We start from the raw sequence: 22834 nt of genomic DNA, 5'->3' as shown, positions 1-22834 counted from the left end.
ATGCTCGTGAGCAGCCACCCGGCAACCCCCCTTTCCAGCCGGGCACAGAGCCACTGACCGATCTAGTGGTACCCAGAAGGCTCCAAGCAATGCGAGCGCCTGTTTGCCACCTTCTGCCTCCTGCAGCTCGGCACCTTCGGAATGCCCCTAGGTGAGTGAATGGGGTACTGTATGGCTGGAGAGGGGGGTTGTGTGAGCGGCTTTTCCGCTCCCTGCTCACACGACTCGCAGGCTCACGATGTCCTTGGCTAACTCTACAGTACCTGCAGAGCCAGGGCATCTCTGCTGCTGGCGCTGCCTGCCACTTGGGTTTTTTTCGGCTTTCAAAGCATGGAGGACGTATGCCGCTCTGGAAGTTACGGTCTATGGTTGTACGCTCTGCAGTCACTGCCTCAAAGCATACTCCTGCGACAGCGCAACACAGCCATCTGACCCTGAGGCTGTGCCCGGCTCTTCGGGACCCCCCTCGCAAGGGAGCAGCCGCCTGGCAACCCACCCTCTTCAGCTGGGCACAGCACTGCTGACCAACCTAGCAGTACCCCAAAAGCATCAAGCAACGCCAGCTCCTTTGCCCCCCCCCCAACATCTGCACAGCTTAGGTGAGAGGAAGGTTGATGTGCTCTGTAAACAATAATGTAAAAAAGGATTTCTGTATTACATGGTACATATTTATGTTAAGGTGACACTGAAAACTTCTCTTAGGGAAAGTTAAGGAATATGTAGTAATATAACAATAATAATAACAAATATAACATAAATACCTGGGAAAACACTGGAAAACATAATAAAAAAACAGATCTGTTTTTTTAAACAAATAAAGTTATAACTAATAGCCAGCACACATTTGTTAAAAACAGGCCATGTCAAACCAATATTATTTAATTATTTGACAGAGTGTCTAAATTAATAGACAAGCAAAATGCTGTAGACATAGTATACTTAGACTTCAACAAGGGCATTCGACAAAATAGACCACAACCTACTACTTAGTAAATATGGGATAGACAGTATCACCACCAGCTGATTTGTAACTGGCTCACACAAAAGGTTGGACTACAAGACCTCCAAGGTCCCTTCCAGCTCTAGAATTGCATAGTATTTAAGAAATATATAGTTAGATAAACTGCATTTTAAAAAATCCATATTTTTTTCAGGATTGACTTACCAAAGAACTTCACCGGGCTTTGCATTCTATTTTCAGACACCAGAATAAAACTTCCAAGTTGTCTTATGAGTTGTGAATTTTGGCCATTCTGACCATAGTGTCCACATGTTTTATTATTTCACTATTTCTTATATTTATCAATTACTACAGTTTCTTCACATGGTTCATATACACACGTATATCTGTCCCTTTTGGAAGTGATTAATATTGTATAGAGCACAGATATGCATTCACAGATATCTATATTGCTTATATATTCTCCAAAGCACCTGAAGGTAGAAGCAATGGGTGGAAACTAATCAAGGAGAGAAACAGTTTAGAACTAACAAGAAATTTCCTGACAGTTAGAACAATTAATCAGTGGAACAACTTTCCTCCAGAAGTTGTGAATGCCCCATTTTTTTTTTAGTTTTTAGAAGATGTTGGATAACCATTTGTCTGAAATGGTATAGGGCAGCGATGGCAAACCTTTTTTGGCTTGTGTACCATAACTGGGGGGAGCGCAGGGGGGTCATGCACAGGCTCTGGAGGACTAAAAACAATCCTATCAGCAAACCGAAAGTGACTTCCGGTTTCCTCGTAGGGTTGGTTTAAGCCCTCCGGAAGATCCCTGAAGCCTCCGGAGGGCTTAAACCGATCCTACGAGCAAACCGGAAGTCACTTCCTGAACTTCCGGTTTGCCAATAAGGCCATTTTTTTGCACTCCGGAGGCTTCAGAGAAGCTCTGGAAGCTTCCGGAAGGCCTCCAGGGGGGCGGGAGGGCTCTTTTCACCCTCGCCAGGCTCCTATAAAGCCTCTGGAACCTGTGGAGGGTGAAAAATGGCTTTAAAAAAGGCTGAACTGCATGTGCGCTGGCCAGCTGACAGGGCAACACCTCACGTGCCCTGACAAATGGCTCCGTGTGCCACCTGTGGCACACGTGCCATAGGTTCACCATCCCGGGTATAGGGTTTCCTCTCTAGGCAGCGGGTTGGACCAGAAGAGCCAAGGTGGCGCAGTGGTTAAATGCAGCACTGCAGGCTACTGCTAGATCAGCAGGTCAGCGGTTCAAATCTCACCGGCTCAGGGTTGACTCAGCCTTCCATCCTTCCGAGGTGGGTAAAATGAGGACCCAGATTGTTGGGGGCAATATGCTGACTCTCTGTAAACCGCTTAGAGAGGCCTGAAAGGCCTATGAAGCGGTATATAAGTCTACTACTGCTATTGCTAGAAGACTTCCAAGGTTCCTTCCAACTCTTGTTATTCTGTTCTATCTAGAAATAATTAAGATTCCATCTTCAGTAAAGGCAGAAAATTCATAGATTATTTTTAAATGAAAAATAAGACTTTGATGTGTACAGTGGCAACTCGAGAACACGTCAGGAATCCTTCGGCAGTTGACATACAGACTTACTAAACGTGTGTTTTTTAATGATGAGTAGAAGAAGACTGCCATTAATTTTGTTTGTTATTTCTTGTAACCTGGGTTTCATGTGAAGCATAATACATTTTCTATTTCAGGTATACTAAACCACTTACCTTTGCTGACTGCATATGTGATGAATTGCCATTAGGATGGGAAGAAGCCTATGATCCTCAGGTTGGAAGCTATTACATTGACCATAACACCAGTAAGTGTAACATGATTTTATATTTAATGCATTGATATATAGCACTCATTAGTGCTGAAAATACATTGAAAATTATAAAGAAGAAATGCTTCAGAACATGAAGGGGAACAAACATTTTAAAGCAGATGGACATTTTTTCAAAGTTCTGCACAAACTTTAAAAATGATGTAATCAGTTGGATATGAGTTTTGTTATTTATCCTATGAAATGTGGTTTTTTACTACGGTTGTCTACTGTTTTTAAAAAGTCTGATAAAATGTAGCTTCTTTATTGGATCATTATGCAAAATTCAAAATAATTTTGGAATGATATTAAAGATTTACTTAGGTGGGATATTTTATTTAAATGTTAATTGGTTTAATTTTAAAATATTTTATGACATGCAGTGTGATCTGCCTTAGAATAGCTTTGGTTTTTAAATGCTGAGTTTTACACACACACACACACACACACACACACGAGTAATCCAGCATGCAGTTCTTTTCCAGTGTGAAAAAAATATGCAGAGCACAGAAAAAGAAAAAGAAGTAATAAAAAGTAATAACGCAAAGAAATTAACTTCATGGAATAAGAAAAAGAAAATAGAAAATTCAATTTAGGTTTAGACCATTCACTGTCACTCATATCCTTCTATCCTTGTAAACCATTCTAGGTTCCATTATATCCGTATATACCACACCATGCATTGTTTCTAGTTCTTTAAACTTCTCGCCTCTTAAGAGTTTTAGTAGCTGCATCCAGTCAAAACTTCCTCAGTCTTTTCCTTTTTCCCAACCTATTTGTTCTGCCTTAATATATTTTTTGGGACTGAATCCTCATTCCTCCTGTCCATATAACCAAATCTCCTAAATGTACTTCTTTTGTGCACTTACTAATTGTTTTAATTCAATTCTCATTCATTCATTCATTCATTCATTCATTCATTCATTCATTCATTCATTCATTCATCCATCCATCCATCCATCCATCCATCCATCCATCCATCCATCCATCCTCCATTCACTCTTGTTTTTATCTCTTCTGATTTTATCATGCATAATTTGTAAATACCCATTTCTTGCCAGCTACTCCAACCCACATACCCAAAGACTGGGGCTTTCAGAAAGTCTGGTTAATTTTAGGTGGTTAAACAAAGGTACTTATCCTTCTATTCCGTACGGTGAGTCACGCCGACACAAGATTATTGCTAGACAATTTATTCACAGTAAATTAACACACCGACAAGACTTTGGCAACAACCCAGACTTCCACAGATAAGAAATATACACAAGAGCTTCTCCAGCTTTAGTATAATAGTTGAGTCCTGCAAACAGCCTCCTCCCAAAGTCTCTTCTTATATACTCTTTTGGGAGGAGCCTAATCACAACCACCTGGCCCCAATTATCTTCTATATCTCCGTAGTTGCTGTCGATGCTTATCTGCCCATCTTTGCCTGGCGTCCGGGACCAACTCCCTTTGGCTTTCACCGCTGCTCCATGCCTCAGGCGCCTCCCTGGTCCCTGCTTGGAGTCTGACCCCTATCCAGGGTCCTCCACATCTTCCAGAGCCGACTCATAGGGTCCCTCGCTATCAGAGTCTGTTTACAGCTCCAACGGCTCCTGCTGGGCCACAACACCTTTGAGTAATTTTTTAAATAAAGTTTTTATAAAAGTTTGGTTCTGAGGGCCATATTTATTTCTCAGAGGTAAAATGCAGCCTTGGAAAATTATCAGAAGCTTCAAGGGCATTTAATTTACGGGATCACAGATGATAAGGGTAGACAATCTCTTGTGATAATAAAAGCCAGGAACTAATACAGGAACTCATTTCTACAACACTTTTGACAGATGGTCCAGCAAGGACTACAAAGTATGTTTGTTTTTGCACTGAAGAGGGTTTTCACCAGAAGAAACACTTGCCAGGAATTGTACAGTTTTCTTTTCAGAAAGAGTAACGCATAGAACTGAGCACAATAGTCCACACAAATGTTGATTAACTTAGCAAAGAATATAATGCAGCTTTGTTATAGGCTTGGCATTAGTTGCTGGGTATATTTTTCTGGGTATATCTTGATATAGCTCAAAGGTATTGGTTTTGATAGGTCTACCTTGTCCAACCTGAAGTGGCCTGTTCAGTATCTTCACCCCACAAGAAAATCTTGTGTTTTGTCAATCTAGGAAGTTGAAGCTGAAGCCTAAGATAGGCTGTTTATTGGTTATAGCCTCAGCCTCACTGAATAATATGCCCTTAGAAATGAGGTTTACATCACCATTACAGTATTCTGGAAGCTGATTTACATGGGTTCTTCCTGAGAGCATTTACCTGCTATATTTTTGCTTAATGTTTGTTCTGTCATTGTTTGATTTTGTACTATCAAATGTTACTTTTTTTTGCTTCTTTGTTATCAACTGGAATATTTCATTATTGATTATGATCGCCAGCAGCTAGTGGTCCTTGGTGGATTCATTTTATGCAAATGAAATTAATAAATTCTTAGGCTCCAAATCTGTAACCTGGATTATAATTCAAATTCATTATATTTTGGAAAGGATTACAGCATTTATATAGATATGATCTCCAAGAAAAACTATTACTATTGTGTAAATGTATATGTTTGTTAAAGGTGATGCAGGTTGTTTAAGATTTTTTTTGTTTATTTGTTTATTCATATCCTGCCATTATTATTTTTCCAAATAACTCAAGACGGCAAACACATATTTGTATTGACAGGATAAAAGGGAAATTGGATAAAAGTTGTAAACAATGATTAATAAAAGAGGTTTATAAACTTTGTTACTAAACATAATTATTATTTTTTATTTTGAATGTGTTATAAGGGAATAATGTGATTGGATGATATTGAAAATAGATAAGGAAATGCTACTATGTGGTTTTGTTTTAAATTTTGGAATGTTTGTTATAAAGGGACGTTAAAACAACTATAGTCATATGAAGGATGAGGTATGATGATAGCAATTATATATAAATATATGTGATGTAAAGTAGAAAATTTGATATGAATTAGAGGTGATGACGGTGGAAGGGATGTAAGAAAACTCTGTGTAACCAATTGACGCACTTTCTACAACTTTGTAATGGAGGATGATTTTATTTGTTTTTATTTAAAAAATAAAAAAATTGGGGGAAAAAAAGAAAAATTTAAAAGTATAGACACTAGATTTGGTCAGTGTAGCTGAGTAAGTGTATATATCTGCCTTGCAAACATGGAAATAGCCCCATTTGTTTTTATGTTAGAATGTTTAAAACAAGGGTGAAAAGAAACATAAAATAAAAAAGTAAAGTCCTGATTATTGCCCAAAAAAAAATATTTTTAACATCTTGTAATTATCCTGTTTCAGATAGGTGTATATGGCTTTTTTTGGGGGCGGGGGGGAGAATCTAACGTAGCAAAAATGAATGCTTGTGCAGTACAGGTAGTCCTCACTTACTGACGATAATTAGCTTTGGGAACTCTGTCACTATACAATGTGGTCATAAGGCATAAAACTATGTGACTGTATTGACTTTTTAGGCAATTCAGACTTCAGGCAATTCCAGAAGTCCCAGTTGCCATCATTAGATGAATTTTGTGCAGTTGCAGCATCCTGTGATAACATGATCGGATTTTGAGACTTCCTACTAGCATCCCCACTGACTTTGTTTGTCGTAAGCAGGCAGGAAAGTCACAAATGGCAGTCACATGAGAATGGGAAGCTATGATAGTGTCATTGCAAGCTCGTTACCAAGCACCCAAATTGTGATTATGTGACTGTAGAGAAACTGTGACAGCCACAACTATAAGGACCTATAAACTAAACAAGTACTGTGACCTTAGATTTAATGATAACCTAGTAAGAGCATACCATCCTGGACTAACTAACACTGACACTAGTTATGTATAAACATTTAACCAATTTCAATGTGGTAGAATATGTATTCTTTGAAAACAGTCTTACTTGGAAAAAACATAATATTGTCTATTAATCTGTCACTGCATAACATTTCAAAGTTATGCAAATTTAGCAGTATGAAAATATGGAAGCAAAATACTCCTCTTTCAATTCCATTGCTCTCTTCCCCCCTCCTCCAAAAAATACTGATGGTCAGTTCATTTTATTTTATCAGGATTAAGAACTACCACAACTGATTGAGGCTCTGGAATTACCACTAGATGGAAGAAAATAGTTTTCTGTATCTCTTTATGATTCATAGCTTTTCAGTCTGGTAATTCCAGTTCTGGAAGGCTAAAACATGATCTACCCGAAAAGAGCTAATTCAGCCTTCAGCAAACTGGCACCATTTAGAGATGTTGATGCTACACTTCCAGAATTCACAGAGAAGCATTCAGTAATTTTTGACCAATAATTGAGCGTTATTTATTTTAATAAAATTGAAAGGAAGTGAATTAGAATTAACCATAAGTAAAAGCTCAAGCTTCATGTCGAAATGATGGGAAAGGCAATACATTATAGAATGCTGAATCTTCGCATCATTTACAGAGCTTGACATAGTCTCGTCTTCCTTATGGTCACCATACCAGCAACCTCCAAGCATTTGAAAAAGTAAATGCTTTGGTAGATGCCTTTCTTCATCACAGACCATTTAGTCCGAAAGAAGATCCTCTTGTTTGCTTGAGTCCTTTAATGGTTTTTTTGTGCAAGAGTTTTCTGTTAAATATTAAGGAACTCCTAAATTATGCAGATTAGATTTCTTTGTTATCCTAGAGCCCAATCATATTAATGATTTATTATGTGGTAGCTAGGCATCCCACATATAATTAGCCTAGCCCTAGAGCATTTAAAGCCAACGAAAGAGCAGAAATATACGTATGTTTCTAATTTTTCAGACAAATTTTCTCCCATAGACTTTTTAGAAGTACACAATTTAATTCACCCCACTTGCTCACTAAACAGAACAGAAAAGCATTTCAATAATTTGTTATATGCATCACATACATACTTTTCCTAATAAAACTCCTGGAATTTCTGTCTATCTCAAATGAGAAGTAATAGAGATTCAGGAGATAATCCAGCTTCTTTTTGTAGTTGTCACAACTTCATTTTTCCCTTATTCTTAACTATTCATATTAAATAAAAGATTCAATAATTTAAAACTGTGTACACTCCCAATTAAACATATCAATATATAAACTGGATAAAATGAACCCAATTTGGGGTAATGCATTTTTGTATCTCACACTCTCAGTTTAGCCACAAGTACACATAGTACATGCATAACTTGTGGAATGCAACACATTTTATGGTGAATGGCTGGGCATCTAAAATTTCTCTGCATAAAAGTTATCTAAGAGTCTTCTCAATTCCTATTTTAGATGTTCCAATTTTTCTTCTATGGCAGAAGTCCCCAAACATTTTGGCACCAGGGACCGATTTCATGGAAGACAATTTTTTCCACAAACTCGCTCACTGCCCTATTCCAGCTGTGCAGCCTGTTTCCTAAGCCACAGACTGGTCAATTGCCCTGAAGTTGGGGACCCCTGTTCTATGGGATGCCTTATTTGGCAATTTTCTTAATTCTGATAAATTAAGAGATTTGGCTTTTACAATCTCTGCTGTCTTTTTGGCATGTAAAAGATGATAAAGATCGATTGGCAATTGCTATTAGAAAGAACAGGAAGCTCTGTTTTTATTGTATTGTGTAAATGTGTACGTCTAAGTTTTGTGTGTGTGTGTGTGTGTGTGTCAGTGGTGGGTTTCTGCTGGTTCGCACCAGTTCGCAAGAACCAGATGGTGAAATGGACCTGGAAGTAACTTCCAGAATGTCTGCCCCATCGCTCCACGCTCTGCCCTGTCACTCCATGCTCACCCCCGCCTGCTGGAGAGGTTCAGCGGCAAGTGCTTTTTCTTGGATTCCCCTCTGTCTTGCCTCCTCCAATCTCCCAAAGTTCTTTCCCCAGCATGTGATAGCTTTCTACTGGACTCCCCTCTGTCTTGCCTCCACCGATCTTCCAAAGTTCTTTCCCCAGTGTGTGATAGCTTTCTACTGGATTCCCCTCTGTCTTGCCTCCACCGATCTCCCAAAGTTCTTTCCCCAGCGTGTGATAGCTTTCTACTGGATTCCCCTCTGTCTTGCCTCCACCGATCTCCCAAAGTTCTTTTCCCAGTGTGTGATAGCTTTCTACTGGATGCCCCTTTGTCTTGCCTCCACCGATCTCCCAAAGTTCTTTCCCCAGCGTGTGATAGCTTTCTACTGGATGCTCCTCTGTCTTGCCTCCTCCAATCTCTCAAAGTTCTTTCCCCAGTGTGTGATAGCTTTCTACTGGATTCCCCTCTGTCTTGCCTCCACCGATCTCCCAAAGTTCTTTCCCCAGCGTGTGATAGCTTTCTACTGGATTCCCCTCTGTCTTGCCTCCACCGATCTCCCAAAGTTCTTTTCCCAGTGTGTGATAGCTTTCTACTGGATGCCCCTTTGTCTTGCCTCCACCGATCTCCCAAAGTTCTTTCCCCAGCGTGTGATAGCTTTCTACTGGATGCCCCTCTGTCTTGCCTCCACCGATCTCCCAAAGTTCTTTCCCCAGCGTGTGATAGCTTTCTACTGGATTCCCCTCTGTCTTGCCTCCACCGATCTCCCAAAGTTCTTTCCCCAGCGTGTGATAGCTTTCTACTGGATTCCCCTCTGTCTTGCCTCCACCGATCTCCCAAAGTTCTTTTCCCAGTGTGTGATAGCTTTCTACTGGATGCCCCTTTGTCTTGCCTCCACCGATCTCCCAAAGTTCTTTCCCCAGCGTGTGATAGCTTTCTACTGGATGCCCCTTTGTCTTGCCTCCACCGATCTCCCAAAGTTCTTTCCCCAGCGTGTGATAGCTTTCTACTGGATGCCCCTCTGTCTTGCCTCCTCCGATCTCCCAAAGTTCTTTCCCCAGTATGTGATAGCTTTGTCCTGGATGCCCCTCTGTCGTGCCTCCTCTGATCTCCCAAAGTTCTTTCCCCAGCGTGTGATAGCTTTCTACTGGATTCCTCTCTATCCTGCCTTCTCCGATCTCCCTGATTTCGGCCCTTAATCCTCCAGTTGTCTATTTTTGGGAGGTTTCCCCCCCTTCCGTAGGAGTTCCAAAAATTTTTACCACATGGCTTGGGGGTGGTGGTCATGTGACTGAGTGTGCATGAGTGATGTCAAGTTGGCCATATATGCCCAGTCACATGACTGCCAAGCCATGCCCACAAAATAGGCCACATCCACAGAATAGGTTCTAAAAAAATTTGAAACCCACCACTGGTGTGTGTTTTACATGTTTATAAATAAAAAATTTTAAAAAGGGAAAAAAGATGATAATGGTGATGATAATGATAATGATGATGCAGCCCCCAGGCCATGTAGCCTAGAACCAAGGTGGCGCAGTGGTTAGAGTGCAGCACTGCAGGCTACTTCAGCTGACTGCAGTGCTGCAGTTCAGCTGTTCAAATCTCACCGGCTGAAGGTTGACTCAGCCTTCCATCCTTCCGAGGTGGGTAAAATGAGGACCCGGATTGTTGGGGGCAATATGCTGACTCTGTAAACCGCTTAGAGAGAGCTGAAAGCCCTATGAAGCAGTATATAAGTCTAACTGCTATTGCTATTGCTATTGTCATTAATGTTTCAGCTTCTTCCATTTCTTGGAAGATAGACCAATATGATCAGAGTAAGTAAACAAGTCTTATTTTTTTAAGAAAAAAAGAAACAGATTATAAGCACTCTTATTCAGTTTCAATATTAAGCTGCTGTATTTCACTATTTTAAGGAAATAAGTACAGAATTAACTTGATCAGAGATATAATGTGGTTTGTTTGGTTTCAATTAGCATATTACTTTAATACTGTCATTTGAAATTTTTAAACTGATTTATGGCATAGAGCTGTATAAAAATACATGTGTATAGTTTATCCAACAAACTTTGCTATAATAGGTGAACCAAGTGTCTGACCATAATCACACAACCTTTAAAAAAAACACTCTTACTATAGTGTGGTGTATATGTCATCCAGACCAGTGGTCATATAATGCTTTAACTTTTGAAGGTCTGAAAATGTTATGTGTTGTTGGCTTACAGCCGTGGCTTTCCTTGTCACCTGAATTCTGATCAATGGCTGATTTATGGGTACTGATTCATCAGCCTGACTGTCAGTTAAGAGATGCTGCTTCTGCAGAAGTATTTGTGCTCTTTTACTGTCATTGTTCATTCCCACAGGGATGTGAAGGAACTGGATTAGCCTTGCTGTCTTTTCTGACATGACATCCATGTATAGCTTTATTATTCATAGTTAACATAAAATACAGATCACTGTTTAATAGGAAGTTGGCTCATTCCTCCAAAATTATTATCATTTTCTGCATGGATGCTTGCATTAAGCAATATAAATAAAGGATATCATTTTAACTAAAAAAACCTTGAATTGTTCGCCGCCCTGAGTCCTCCCGGAGAAGGGCGGCATACAAATAATAAAATACAAATACAAATACAAACTACTAGGTTGGATTCTCTTGATCTGGAATAAATAAGAGACAAACCGGCTTGTCCATTGAACACATAGCAAAACTTCATCTTTAGCAGACCTTATGCCATACGTATCAAATAAAAATCATAAAATCATAAAAACCTATTATAGGCCAAAAAGTAGTTTATGTTACATTTATCTCTAGCTTGTTGTATTCTTGTTTAAAGAAACCACCCAGATAGAGGATCCTCGGGTGCAGTGGCGGCAGGAACAGGAACACATGCTGAAGGACTACCTTATATTGGCCCAAGAAGCCTTAACTGCGCAGAAGGAGGTTTACCAGGTCAAGCAACAGAGGCTTGAATTGGCCCAGCAGGAATACAAGCAACTTCATGATGTCTGGGAACACAAATTGGGGTCTCAGACCAGCTGTACGTGTCTTAAATTATAATTTATTAATATAAGAATGTGCAATTTATTTTTCCTCTGGGAGCAGGTTTTGGCTTTAATAATTAGATTTTATGTTTTCAGAAATAGGGGAAAACAATTGTTGTTTTTTTGTTTCTCCCTTCTAACACATCTCGGAAAAATATTTCATGCAATCTAAGAGCATTTCTTCCCCAATAGCTAATTTATATCTTTGCAGACTGCATTCCATATGCAGGTTTCATTCCATGAATCTTTTCACTTCCACTTTTCATGTACAGGTAGTCCTCACTTAGCAACTGCCTCACACAGTCACCGATCACAATTATAATGGTGATGAAAAAGTAACTTTGCAACCCACATTTATGACCTTTGTAAATCTGAAAAGCAAAGGAAATCTGAAGTGAGATAATAAGGGTAATAAGCATTTTTATTTAGTAACCACTTAGCTAACAACCATGTTTCCATTTCCAATTGTGGTCACTATACAAGGACTAACTGTAACTGTATTTTATATCGTCACATCATCCACTGTATTCCCCTCCTTTTTTGGCTGTATTATGCAGATGTTTTTCTTTTTACTATTCAATTCTACTATTCTATTGAAAATAGCTTGTAAAATGGAAGGTTTAAGCTACTCTAGATTTTATTTTAATTACCTGGTCGAATAAATGTAATACCTCTGTATGTTGTTTTTTTTAAACAGCTCTGGAACTTCAGAATTTTTTTAAAGGGGGAAAATAAATGAAATAGCTTAATTTATATAAAGCTCCTTCCCATCTTTTCTATTTCGAAATGCTTACGAAATCTGACTAAAAATGTAGTTTCTGGCAGTTTAATTTCTTTTACATTGAAAAAAATACATGTTTTGCATTTGTTCCCATTTCCTTAACTTTTTGCTGTTATTTTTTTTTTCATTTTCCCCTCTTACTGTAGTAGCCTCCAGTTCATCCTCTAGCTCAAAATATGATCCAGAAATTCTTAAAGCTGAAATTGCTACCACAAAATCTAGGGTAAGATAAAATGATTTTTAATTTATTTTTAAGTTATTAAAATGCTTCTAGAAAAAAAACAACCACATATTCAGTTGCTGTATAAAATAATTACTCCATTTGCAGATTTGTACATAACTAAGGAACCAGAGCTTTATAATGTTGATGATTTACAAATCCCAGCATATTTCACCCATGCTGGAATATATGGTTAAGCAATATCAGGGATACTGGTTCCCCATATTAAAAGAAAGCAAGTTAAGAGTGCCTTTTACTAATATCCTCAAAGAAATGTTTTACATTGCAAAATATTTATTCAAATTATTGTTGGCTGTTTCCTTCTAAGTGAAGTGTCATAAGGATTCACTTTATTTTGAATCTATTATTTATGTAGCATTCACATGTTGGTGTTAAATGCTGTAGTCATTGAATCTGTTGGATTCATATATTGAAAAACACAGAAACCTCAACTTCTTCAATACATTCCATAGTAATGTATATGGAAATCCTGGCTTGAATTAAAATAAGTACCTTTTGTTATATCTGTCTGGAATTCTGACTTCGGATCTGTCAGCAGTTCGTACAAATAATCAGGATCAAAGATCGGTGATAAGGAACTTGACTAAAATCAAAGTTTCATACAGGCCTGTGCAAAGCATCCAAGGAGTACTTCTCTATAATTGCTTTGACAAAGCAGACCTTTGATGCAGTTCTCGTCTCTTGAATTTCGAATGTCATCTGTGTGTGAATATATTTATTAAAGTGAAAATGAGTAGATATCACAGTCTACCACAACACATCTTCTCAACTGGAGATGTCAAGATAGGGCACCTGGTTTTTCTGCATAAGCAATACTTGAAAGTGGATATGACCAATAGATAGAATAAAAGCAATGCCAAAAAGTGTATAAAAAAGTGTATAACCATTTAATAATCTACATGAATGTTTTATTTTATTTAAAGAACCTGAAATCTATTTTATCTACGTAGGTGAACAACTAATAATTACAGTTAGTCCTTGATTAATGAGTGTCCTGTTTAGTGACCATTCAAATTATGACCACATGGAAAAAGTAACTTTATGGCCCTTGTACTTCGGACTGTTGCAACATCCCTGTAATCACATGATAAACATTTGAATGTTTTACACAATTCTGACTTCGGATCTATCAGCACTTCGTACAAATAATCAGGATCAAAGATCGGTTATGTATCACTATCGGCTACATTCACAATCGGCTTCCAAAAGCAGAGTTGAGGAAGAAGCCAGTAAAATTCAGGCCATGTGATATCTCTCTTAATAACTGTGTTGGTTAGCAGCGAAGATTAGGTCATTAAATTACATTATTAGATGATGATACAAACAGCTAGGAAAGAAAAAGAAATATACGAGTAGCTAAAATTGCAGGAGGGAGTCCTGTTGCTTAGTATGGGGGAAGTTGGGTGGCCTAACTATGTTTTCAAACTGAAAGTGTGAATGCATGGTTATCAATGAATTGAAATAAGTTAAACTCTAATACCTTATAGATAGCTTTAGCAGAGCACTATATGGGCACCCTATTTTCTTTGATTCTTGGTTGTTTTTTTTAAGAACATAGTACACACTGGCTAAAATAAAGCATTTTGTTTCACTTATCTATAGGTTAATAAACTCAAAAGAGAAGTTGCTCACATGGGACAGGAACTCCAGTATAAGGAACATGGTTTTCAAACACTGAAGAAGTAAGTTAATAGCATCTTCTGCGTTCTCTCTCTCTCTCTCTCTCTCTCTCTCTCTCTCTCTCTCTCTCTCTCTCTCCTCCCTCCCTCCCTCCCTCCTTCTCCCTCCCCTCTCTCTCCCTCCCTCCCTCCAACTATCCGACTAGTTTAAAAATGTAGATTCTTGTCATTATTGACTTGAGAATTGAAATTAAAGAAATTGTGAGTATTATGCAAAGAGAACAGCCTCTGAACACAAAAAATGGTGAAACGTTTGAGGAACAGGTCTTAGAGAAGTATGCAGGCTTTGCATGTTTATATGATGGGCTGCACTACACAATAGGAGTAGAGATAATACACATAGGGGAGAATAAAGACAAATTGCCCCAGAATTCATTGAATTTTAAGTTTGTTTTTATATAGTTAAAAGTCACACGGATGATAATCTTTACCAACCTTGGATGCACTTAAGATAAGTAAGTAAGGTTGGGTCTGATTTCTACTTGATTAAGAGATTATCAAGAAATGTCCAGCCAATTCAAAAGTTTGGGGGGGGGGATCCAAGTTAAAAAATGGTAAAAACAGTTCCCTATGGTTGCCAAGAAAACATTGCACAGCCATGACCATACAATGACCAAGAGTTAAGCTAGATTTAAAGGAATATCTTCCTTTCATAGGATTACATCTAATACATTGGTGTCCTATTAAAGCTTGACGTTCATCTGCAGTTTTTTACAATGGATTTACCCCAAAGGAGCTTTTTCAAAAGGGAACTGGATTTTCTCTTGTTTTATCCTTGCAAATGTTTCACTTCTCATCCAAGAAACTTCTTCAATTCTGCCTGAATTGTGGGAAATGGAAAGATTTATATTCATCCAGTTGTTAATATTCTGAGAGTGATTGATGCCACTTGGGGGTTTATCTGTATCCTCAGTCACCAGAATTAGACTGCAAATGGCTGTGGAACCTTCTTGAGACTGCTGAAAGGATGGTGTTATATATAGGAGATCAGTGGTGTTGTATCCCTCCCCTTCTGTTGAGAGAGAGCTGTTCAATTTTAATAGCTTTTCGGGGGAAAGCACCTTCAGGGCAACATGAACTGGATGATTGAGAAGCTCCATATATATGAAAACTTTAGTTTCTATTCATAAAATATTGGGGAGACTAGATTTGGTGTATTTGTCATATTTGGCATTTTACTATTAGATGATAATAATGGACCATGTTATTTTAGACATACTATTTTTCTGACTTTGTGTTTTTGTTATATTGTTATATTACTCTAGAAACAATTAGGAGTATGACAAGATAAACTTGATTCCTGCCTATTTAATGTAAATATTTTAGTTCTCTTTCTAAGGTATAGGAGAAAAAAATCAGAGCAGTATCTAGTATTAAACATTAAACAATTGTTTCAAGTTATTCTTTCCATGTTTATTATGCTTATCCATCAGTTAATAAACTGTATTGATTTGGAATCAGTATCAAATGAAACTAAATAAAAGTTTATAAATATACATCCAGGATCATTACAATCTGCAATAAAACCTTTGAGACTTAAGTGATCTCAAACATTTTCAAAATATTTATGTTATTGACAGATGTAATGATATAACAGTGCTGCCTAGAAATTTGTAAAACGAAAACCCCAGAACTACATGCATAACGCAAACTAATGACAAATTGCTCATGGGAGCTATATTTTTCAGTATTTTTACAACTGCACAAATACCCCCTGACTTGTATTTTGGTACTATCTTCCCATTTTTGACATCTGTTTCTTAGAAGTCCACAGCAAATTGGCCGTACTAAGAGTCAGCCTAATGGTTCTGACAAGTTTAGACTCGAACCACATAGGAAATGACAATGCTGCAAGAAAATAAGGACACAGATTCTCTTTCCTTCATAGTAATGAATTAAAGTCCAAATTCCGTATGCTCATTGGCTTTCTCACATACAGAATATCTCTATGAACATGTACTGGACTATCTTGCAAATGAATAGTGAAAATGTATCAAAACAAGATACATTTTAGTTCCATATTAATGCAATTTAATCTCTCCACCTCCCCGAAAACATCATTTCTATACTTGTTCAGTCATTTTTTTCAATATATCAGTTTGCAACAGAGGAAATTAGCACATAGGAATTTAAGCAATATACTCTAAATATTGCTTTAAGCTCTCCAGTAGATGGAAAATCAACGGCTCAAAATTCCATTTTCAATCCCACTTTAATAGATGTATTCCTTTCCTTAACTTTCTTACAGTGAGTAATTGTTTCTCTTTCCTTTTATCTAAAGAATTGATATGAAAATGTCTGATACCCAAGGTGGATATAAACTTGATGAAGCACAAGCCATTTTAAGTGAAACAAAAGACATCAAGAAGGCTATCACTTCAGGAGAGCAAGAAAAGCGAGATCTTATTGAGGTATGAAATCAGGTTAATGAAATAATGTGCCTAGCATACATTAAAAACTATCATAATAATTCTGAGTTTCTGCAAGTACAGAAATGTTTATTTCTAACCTACATATAAAATTAACTTTATATAGAAATGCTGGTTAAAAATCAGCCATTCTCACTGTTGGTAATTTTCTGTAAAGTAAAATAGGTGAAATAACTGCCCATCTGTAGCCTAACTTCTGCTTTGATAATAGAAACCCTTTTAATAAAAATAAATAAATTTGATTTTAAATGTCCTTTCAAATTTATGCAAATCACTAATTTTTAAATGTTTATTCCTTCGTTACTTTTAAGTGTCTACTTCAAAACAATATTGCAGTGAGAAGGCAATAAGATGGTAGATATTATTTCTTCTCATTTCAGAGTCTTGCCAGACTAAAAGCTAATTTTGTGGCAAATAAAAAATCCCATTCAGACTTGTGGACCAATAGCACTTCCTTGGGAAGTTCCCATTGCTCTTTACCTAGGACGTACCTGGATGCTGGTTCCCAAACAGATGTTTCTGGAAATGTATGTATCGCATCTTTAAGCACGTTCTTTAATAGCCTGATGACTTTTCATAGATCCAATGTACAGATGTTTGGAATAGATTTTGTAGCATTTGTATCTATATAAATTTGTTTTACATAATATTTCTATGTTTCTTGAAAACAAAGTTAATGAAAGAAATGTGTCTTTGAATTCTTGTGAATGTTGGCTCTGACCTCTTAATGATTAACATTTTCTCCTGTCAGTTTTTTGTGAGCTGCAATAATCACTTGGCTGAGAAAGTAAGAGTGCGCCTCCAATATGAAGATGCTAAGCGAAGGTAATTAGGTTTTTCTTTATTGCTCTTGGCAATTCAGAAAGCAGCTGGTATCTACCATAAAAGAATCTATTCCTAGCAAAATCTCTTCAACAAAGTGGTCATTTTTTAAAAATAGATCATTTATTTATTTACCTACATCTATGTTTAAAATGCTGTTATGAAATTATATGCTTTTTATATATTTTTATCAGTTGCAGTTAATTATAGACAAAGTGCTTTTATATTGTAATAATTGTGAAATAATGGTAGACTTTTCTTTAACACTGAGGCATAGTTCCACTGATTTTGACAACAAGAAAATATTGCTACTCTCTTAATTTAAAAATAATAATAATCAAGCAACCTAAGTTGACAACGTGTATTTATAGTAGCAGAACATCTGTCTTATAAGGATTAATAGGCATGCTAAGAAATTATTTTACCTTTGTCTTTTTGTACTTCTAACTCATTTTTCTCTCTCTCTCTTTTTAAGGAAATATATTTTATAAAACAAATTTCTAAAGTTCCTATAGTACTCTCCCCCCCCCCAAAAAAAAGATGTATAAAATCTGGTAACAGGATCTTTTTAGTTTTTAGATCTTTTTCTGAGAATAAGGTTCAAACTTTGAAAGTATTATACCAATATTTCTCAGATGCTCTTACCAAAATTTACCATTTTTTAAAAGTTTTAAATAAATGTGCATAATTTTTTCCTGTAATTTCATCAACAATATTTATCATTTCTAGAAAAAATAAATAAAGTGAATAATTACAGAATTGGTGTTAGGAAATCTTTGGCTTACAATAATTTCTATTGTTGCAGTAGCCAACTCACTTTGTGCTTCCTCCAACTGACAACATTTATTAATGTATTAATTTTATTTATTAAAAAATTGGCCACCCATCTTATCGCAAGGTAACTCTGGGCATCTATTCTAATATTCTAATATAAAATGTAACATTTATTGGTTAGAATATATATATATATATTCTACCACCAAAGCTGATGATAGATGATAGGTAGGTAGGTAGGTAGATTGATTATAATTGAAGAGCACTTGTTTCAATCCTACACAAAAATAAATTACATCTTCATAGTTTTGTTTATATGAAAAGATCCTTTTGCAGCAAGTATAGCATGATTCTTTAGTTATAAGGTGGTGTAAGTCATCAGAAATAATCTAAAAAATGTGTTTCAGATACTTACATTCCAGATTCAGGAATGTAAATTTAGCATCTGTCTTCAAGTCTTTAGAGGAATTTTCTCTCTTCCTGAGATCCTGCATATGTCCGCCCCAATTTCCACAGGAAGAATACCATAGAAGGAAGGAAGAAAGGAAGGAAGGAAGGAAGGAAGGAAGGAAGGAAGGAAGGAAGGAAGGAAGGAAGGATCCTTGTGTCCTTGATACAAATATCAATTCACATTTCTCAGTGAATTTTTCATTGATTATCATATTAATCAGTGTCACATTATCGTAGATTTAAGACATTATGCAAAAACACATCTCTCTTGAGTTACTGCTGGAAAATTTAGTTCTTCCTAATTTTCCCAGTTGTCTCTGGAAAAACTAAAAAGAAACTGAAAAAGACAACAAACAGTAATGAGGTAAATGAGTGCAGTCCATTGGAGCACAATTAGAAGACATGAAGGGTCTGATGGGGGAAAATCTGTGGTCAGCAGTTCCAAATAGGAACAAGATGATATCATGCTTTCAAATATCAAAAATATAAACTATACACATACACTTCAACAATGTGTTTCAGTACACCTAGAGTCCAGGTTAGTACCTATCTGCAACTCCTTTTAAACCAGCTGTGTTTTTTCTTAAGATCGCATGAATCCCTTTCTTAGGTGCCATGCAGTTCTGGGAAGAGATGCACTTGATTACATAAATTGCAGTCAGGTACTACATTTCCACTCCCTCTCATGCCAAAGCATAAGTATAGTCAGAACTACATGCTTGGGTGCTCTTTTTACGAGTCAAAGGCAATGAATGAAATAGGTGTAATGGAAAAAAGGACAGTTGCAAAAATAAAAAGGTCTGAAGAGGCATAGTGAATAATGTTAGTGTAAAAAGATTTAGCTGTATTTTCCTTCATACTTTGATTAATTTATCATATAATTTTATACTTCTCTTCTGTGCTTTTCATAATACTGCTTACCCTGAAAGAGTTGTGAATATTAAGCTGATATATACAGGCTGGTAAATGACAGAAATTATCCAATTACAGCTGAGAAATCCTTTTAGAACATATTTTTTACAAATGTACTGAGGAATTCAGAGATTATATATTAATGCCTTTAATAATTATTCACTAGAGCCCAGTGTTGAGCTTAGTGAGACAGTTAACTGTTAAAATGGCTTTAAAAAAGATTTCAGTGGATGATTTCTATTAATTACAAAATTTAAATTAATTAAATATATCCTACAGGAACAAGGTCATTTGTTTAGAGACATCCTTAAAATACAGATTTTCTGCAAAGCACCAACCAAAACTTTGACATGCCACTGTATGTCAATAAAGATCCAGTCTGCAATTGTGGTAAGAATAATACATTGTAGTCTGCAGAACAAAATGGCCCATTGTAGAGGCTTAAAGTAGTGAGTAGTTTTTATATCCTCAGTTTTATTTTGTATTATTGTCAAAGAACAAAGAGAGTTAACCCTGAAGAGTATTCTTTACTTGTTGATATACTTTAGTGATATAAAATGATATAATAATATTTTTCTCTTTCACAGAATAGCAAACTTAAAAATACAGCTGGCTAAATTAGACAGTGAGGCCTGGCCTGGTGTGCTTGATTCTGAACAAGACAGATTAATGTTAATAAATGAAAAGGAGGAACTTCTCAAAGAAATGCGGTTCATTAGCCCAAGAAAATGGACTCAGACTGATATAGAAAAACTGGAGATGAAGAGAAAACGTTTAGAAGAAGATCTTCAGACTGCAAGAGATACACAGAGTAAAGCTTTAACAGAAAGGTATGGGAATCATTTGAATGCTTTGTTTACTATTAGCAGATGGTGCTTTATGAGATGAGTCTCATAAAATAGGGCTTTTAATCTGTGGATTTCAGTGATTGCAGTGAAACATTACATAAAAGAAAGAGAAAAAGAGTTGGAAACTGAAAGAAAGCAAAATGTAGACTATCACAAAGGTCATTATAGACCACAGGTGTCAAACTTGGTGTGTCAGGTCATCATGTGATTTTTTGCAATGTTTTTTCCCTTCCCAGAGGGGCATCACATGGGCATGGCCTGCATGTAATGCATATGGCCCATTGGGCTGCCAGTTTGACACCCCTGTTGTAGACTATCCCAAAAGAGATAAATCCAATAAATAATTAATTAATTTTAAATTAATGGATTTATGGAGTGAAAATATGGTAATGTTTATTGTTTCACATTTTATTCACAAGTCCATAAAATGTATTCCCAGATCAATTATATATGGTTCAATGAATAAGATATTTTTTGTCAATGCAAGTTTAATAAAAGTTAGAACTCAAAAGCTATTTAGAAGTACTTTGTAATGGGATTAGGGTTTCCTTATAATCCTGTAATGGAAATTTATTATTGTGGTATTGTGGTTTATTAATCCCGCCCTCAGTCAGGTCAAAGACATCTGCAAAGTCATCTTCAAGAAAATTCCTGTGACAAGATGACTCTGTGAATGAGATGGAAAGACTTAACCCATAGCTTGAGGTGAACATATTAAACAGTGGATCATTTGAAAATGCCAAAAGAAAAGAAATTGTATTTCATATTGAATTTGAAATACAATTTTAAAATTGATCTTACTTCTAAATAGCAATACTAATTATTTTTGTCTCGCCAAATGTGACAAAAAACGATTGTTGAAAGTAAGCTTCAGAGGTGGGTTCGGACCAGTTCGGCTGAGTAGGTAGTAACTCGGCTGACCACATTCCCGAACCGGTTATACAGCAGCGCCCTAGGTGGCACCATCTTGTTTTTTGCTGCTGCGCATGTGCACAAGCAATTTTTTTTACTACTGTGCATGCACGTGAAGCGCGTCCCTGAGCAAATTGGTAGTAACAGAAGCCGGAACCCACCCCTGGTAAGCTTATGATAGCCATTCATGTATGATAGCTAAGTTTTGAATAATTTAAACTGAGTAAATATGGACCATAGGTATGTGAGAGTTTGGATCACCAAGAATCAAGTAAAATTTATGTAGATGAGAAATTTTTTTTTGCTAGTCAGCTAACTAAGTTATGTAGGAAGCACACCACAATAGTAATGGGGGATTTTAACTACCTTGACATCAACTGGGAAACAAACTCTGCACAGGTTCCTAACAAACCTAGCAGAAAACTTTGTTTGCCAAAAAGTAGAGAAAGGAACAAGGGGATCAGCCATATTAGACTTAATTCTCACTATCAGACAGGAAAGGATAGAAGGTGTTGAAGCCACAGGAACCCTGTGGGCAAGTGACCCTGCAATATTGAAATTCAACATTATGCAAACACAAGTAGTAGAACAAAGTCAAACTAGAGTCTTGGACTTTAAGAGAGCTAATTTCAATAAACTTAGGGAGAGCTTGGGAAGAATTCCATGGATGAGAATCCTCAAGGGGAAAACAACTCAAGAAGCTTGGGAAATTTTGAAAAATGAGATTACAAAATCCCAGGGTAGCACAATACCAATGAAGAAGAAAAATAACAGCTCCAAAGAAACCAGCATGGTCTCTGACAAATTGAAAGACAAAAAAGATAAGAATAAAAAGTGGAAAGGGGGGGGCATAACTAAGACAGAATATCAGCAAATAGCCCGAGCCTGTAAAGATGAAATGAGGAAAGCTAAGGCTCACAATGAAGAAAGGCTTGCCATAAAAGTAAAAAATAACAATAAAAGCTTCTTCCAACATGTTAAAAACAAGAAAAAGGTTAAGGAAACACTTGGTCCATTGCCGGAAGAACGTGGCATGAAGGTGACAAGCAACAGGGAGAAAGCAGAACTATTTAACTCATTTTTGCATCTGTCTTTACACAAAGGGATAAAACAGTCCTATCTATCAAAAACAGCACTGCAAAAATCAGATTAGGAACACAAGTTGAAATACGGAAGAAAATGGTAAGTGAGCACCTGCCTACCCTAGACAAGTTCAAATCACCAGGACCATATGGATTACACGTCAGGATTCTGAAGGAACTGGCAGACACAATCTCAGAACCACTGAACTATATCTTTCACCACATTTTACAAGTTGGCCATGCCCACCCAGTCACATGGCTGGCAAGCCACTCCCACCCAGTC

At 36.9% G+C, this 22834-nt stretch overlaps 1 protein-coding gene across 1 annotated transcript in view; it reads left to right on the top strand.

Annotated features, from left to right (window-relative positions):
• Positions 1-22834, top strand: part of WWC1 (WW and C2 domain containing 1) — a 101868-nt gene that overhangs the window by 49639 nt on the left and 29395 nt on the right. Inside the window, exons 2-9 of the mRNA XM_087709673.1 lie at positions 2666-2775; positions 11414-11617; positions 12549-12625; positions 14246-14325; positions 16604-16733; positions 17132-17278; positions 17503-17576; positions 20297-20539. Coding sequence (XP_087565799.1) covers positions 2666-2775; positions 11414-11617; positions 12549-12625; positions 14246-14325; positions 16604-16733; positions 17132-17278; positions 17503-17576; positions 20297-20539 — 1065 coding nt within the window. The remainder of the gene's footprint in view (positions 1-2665; positions 2776-11413; positions 11618-12548; positions 12626-14245; positions 14326-16603; positions 16734-17131; positions 17279-17502; positions 17577-20296; positions 20540-22834) is intronic.

The sequence above is a fragment of the Thamnophis sirtalis genome, unplaced genomic scaffold, assembly GCF_051295495.1.
Source record: "Thamnophis sirtalis isolate CommonGarterSnake01/CBP01778 unplaced genomic scaffold, rThaSir2_p1.2 scaffold_3, whole genome shotgun sequence".
In the NCBI taxonomy this organism is placed as follows: Eukaryota; Metazoa; Chordata; class Lepidosauria; order Squamata; family Natricidae; genus Thamnophis; species Thamnophis sirtalis.
The sequence above is the reverse complement of the archived record's forward strand: the minus strand, read 5'-3'. Positions and strand labels throughout refer to the sequence as shown.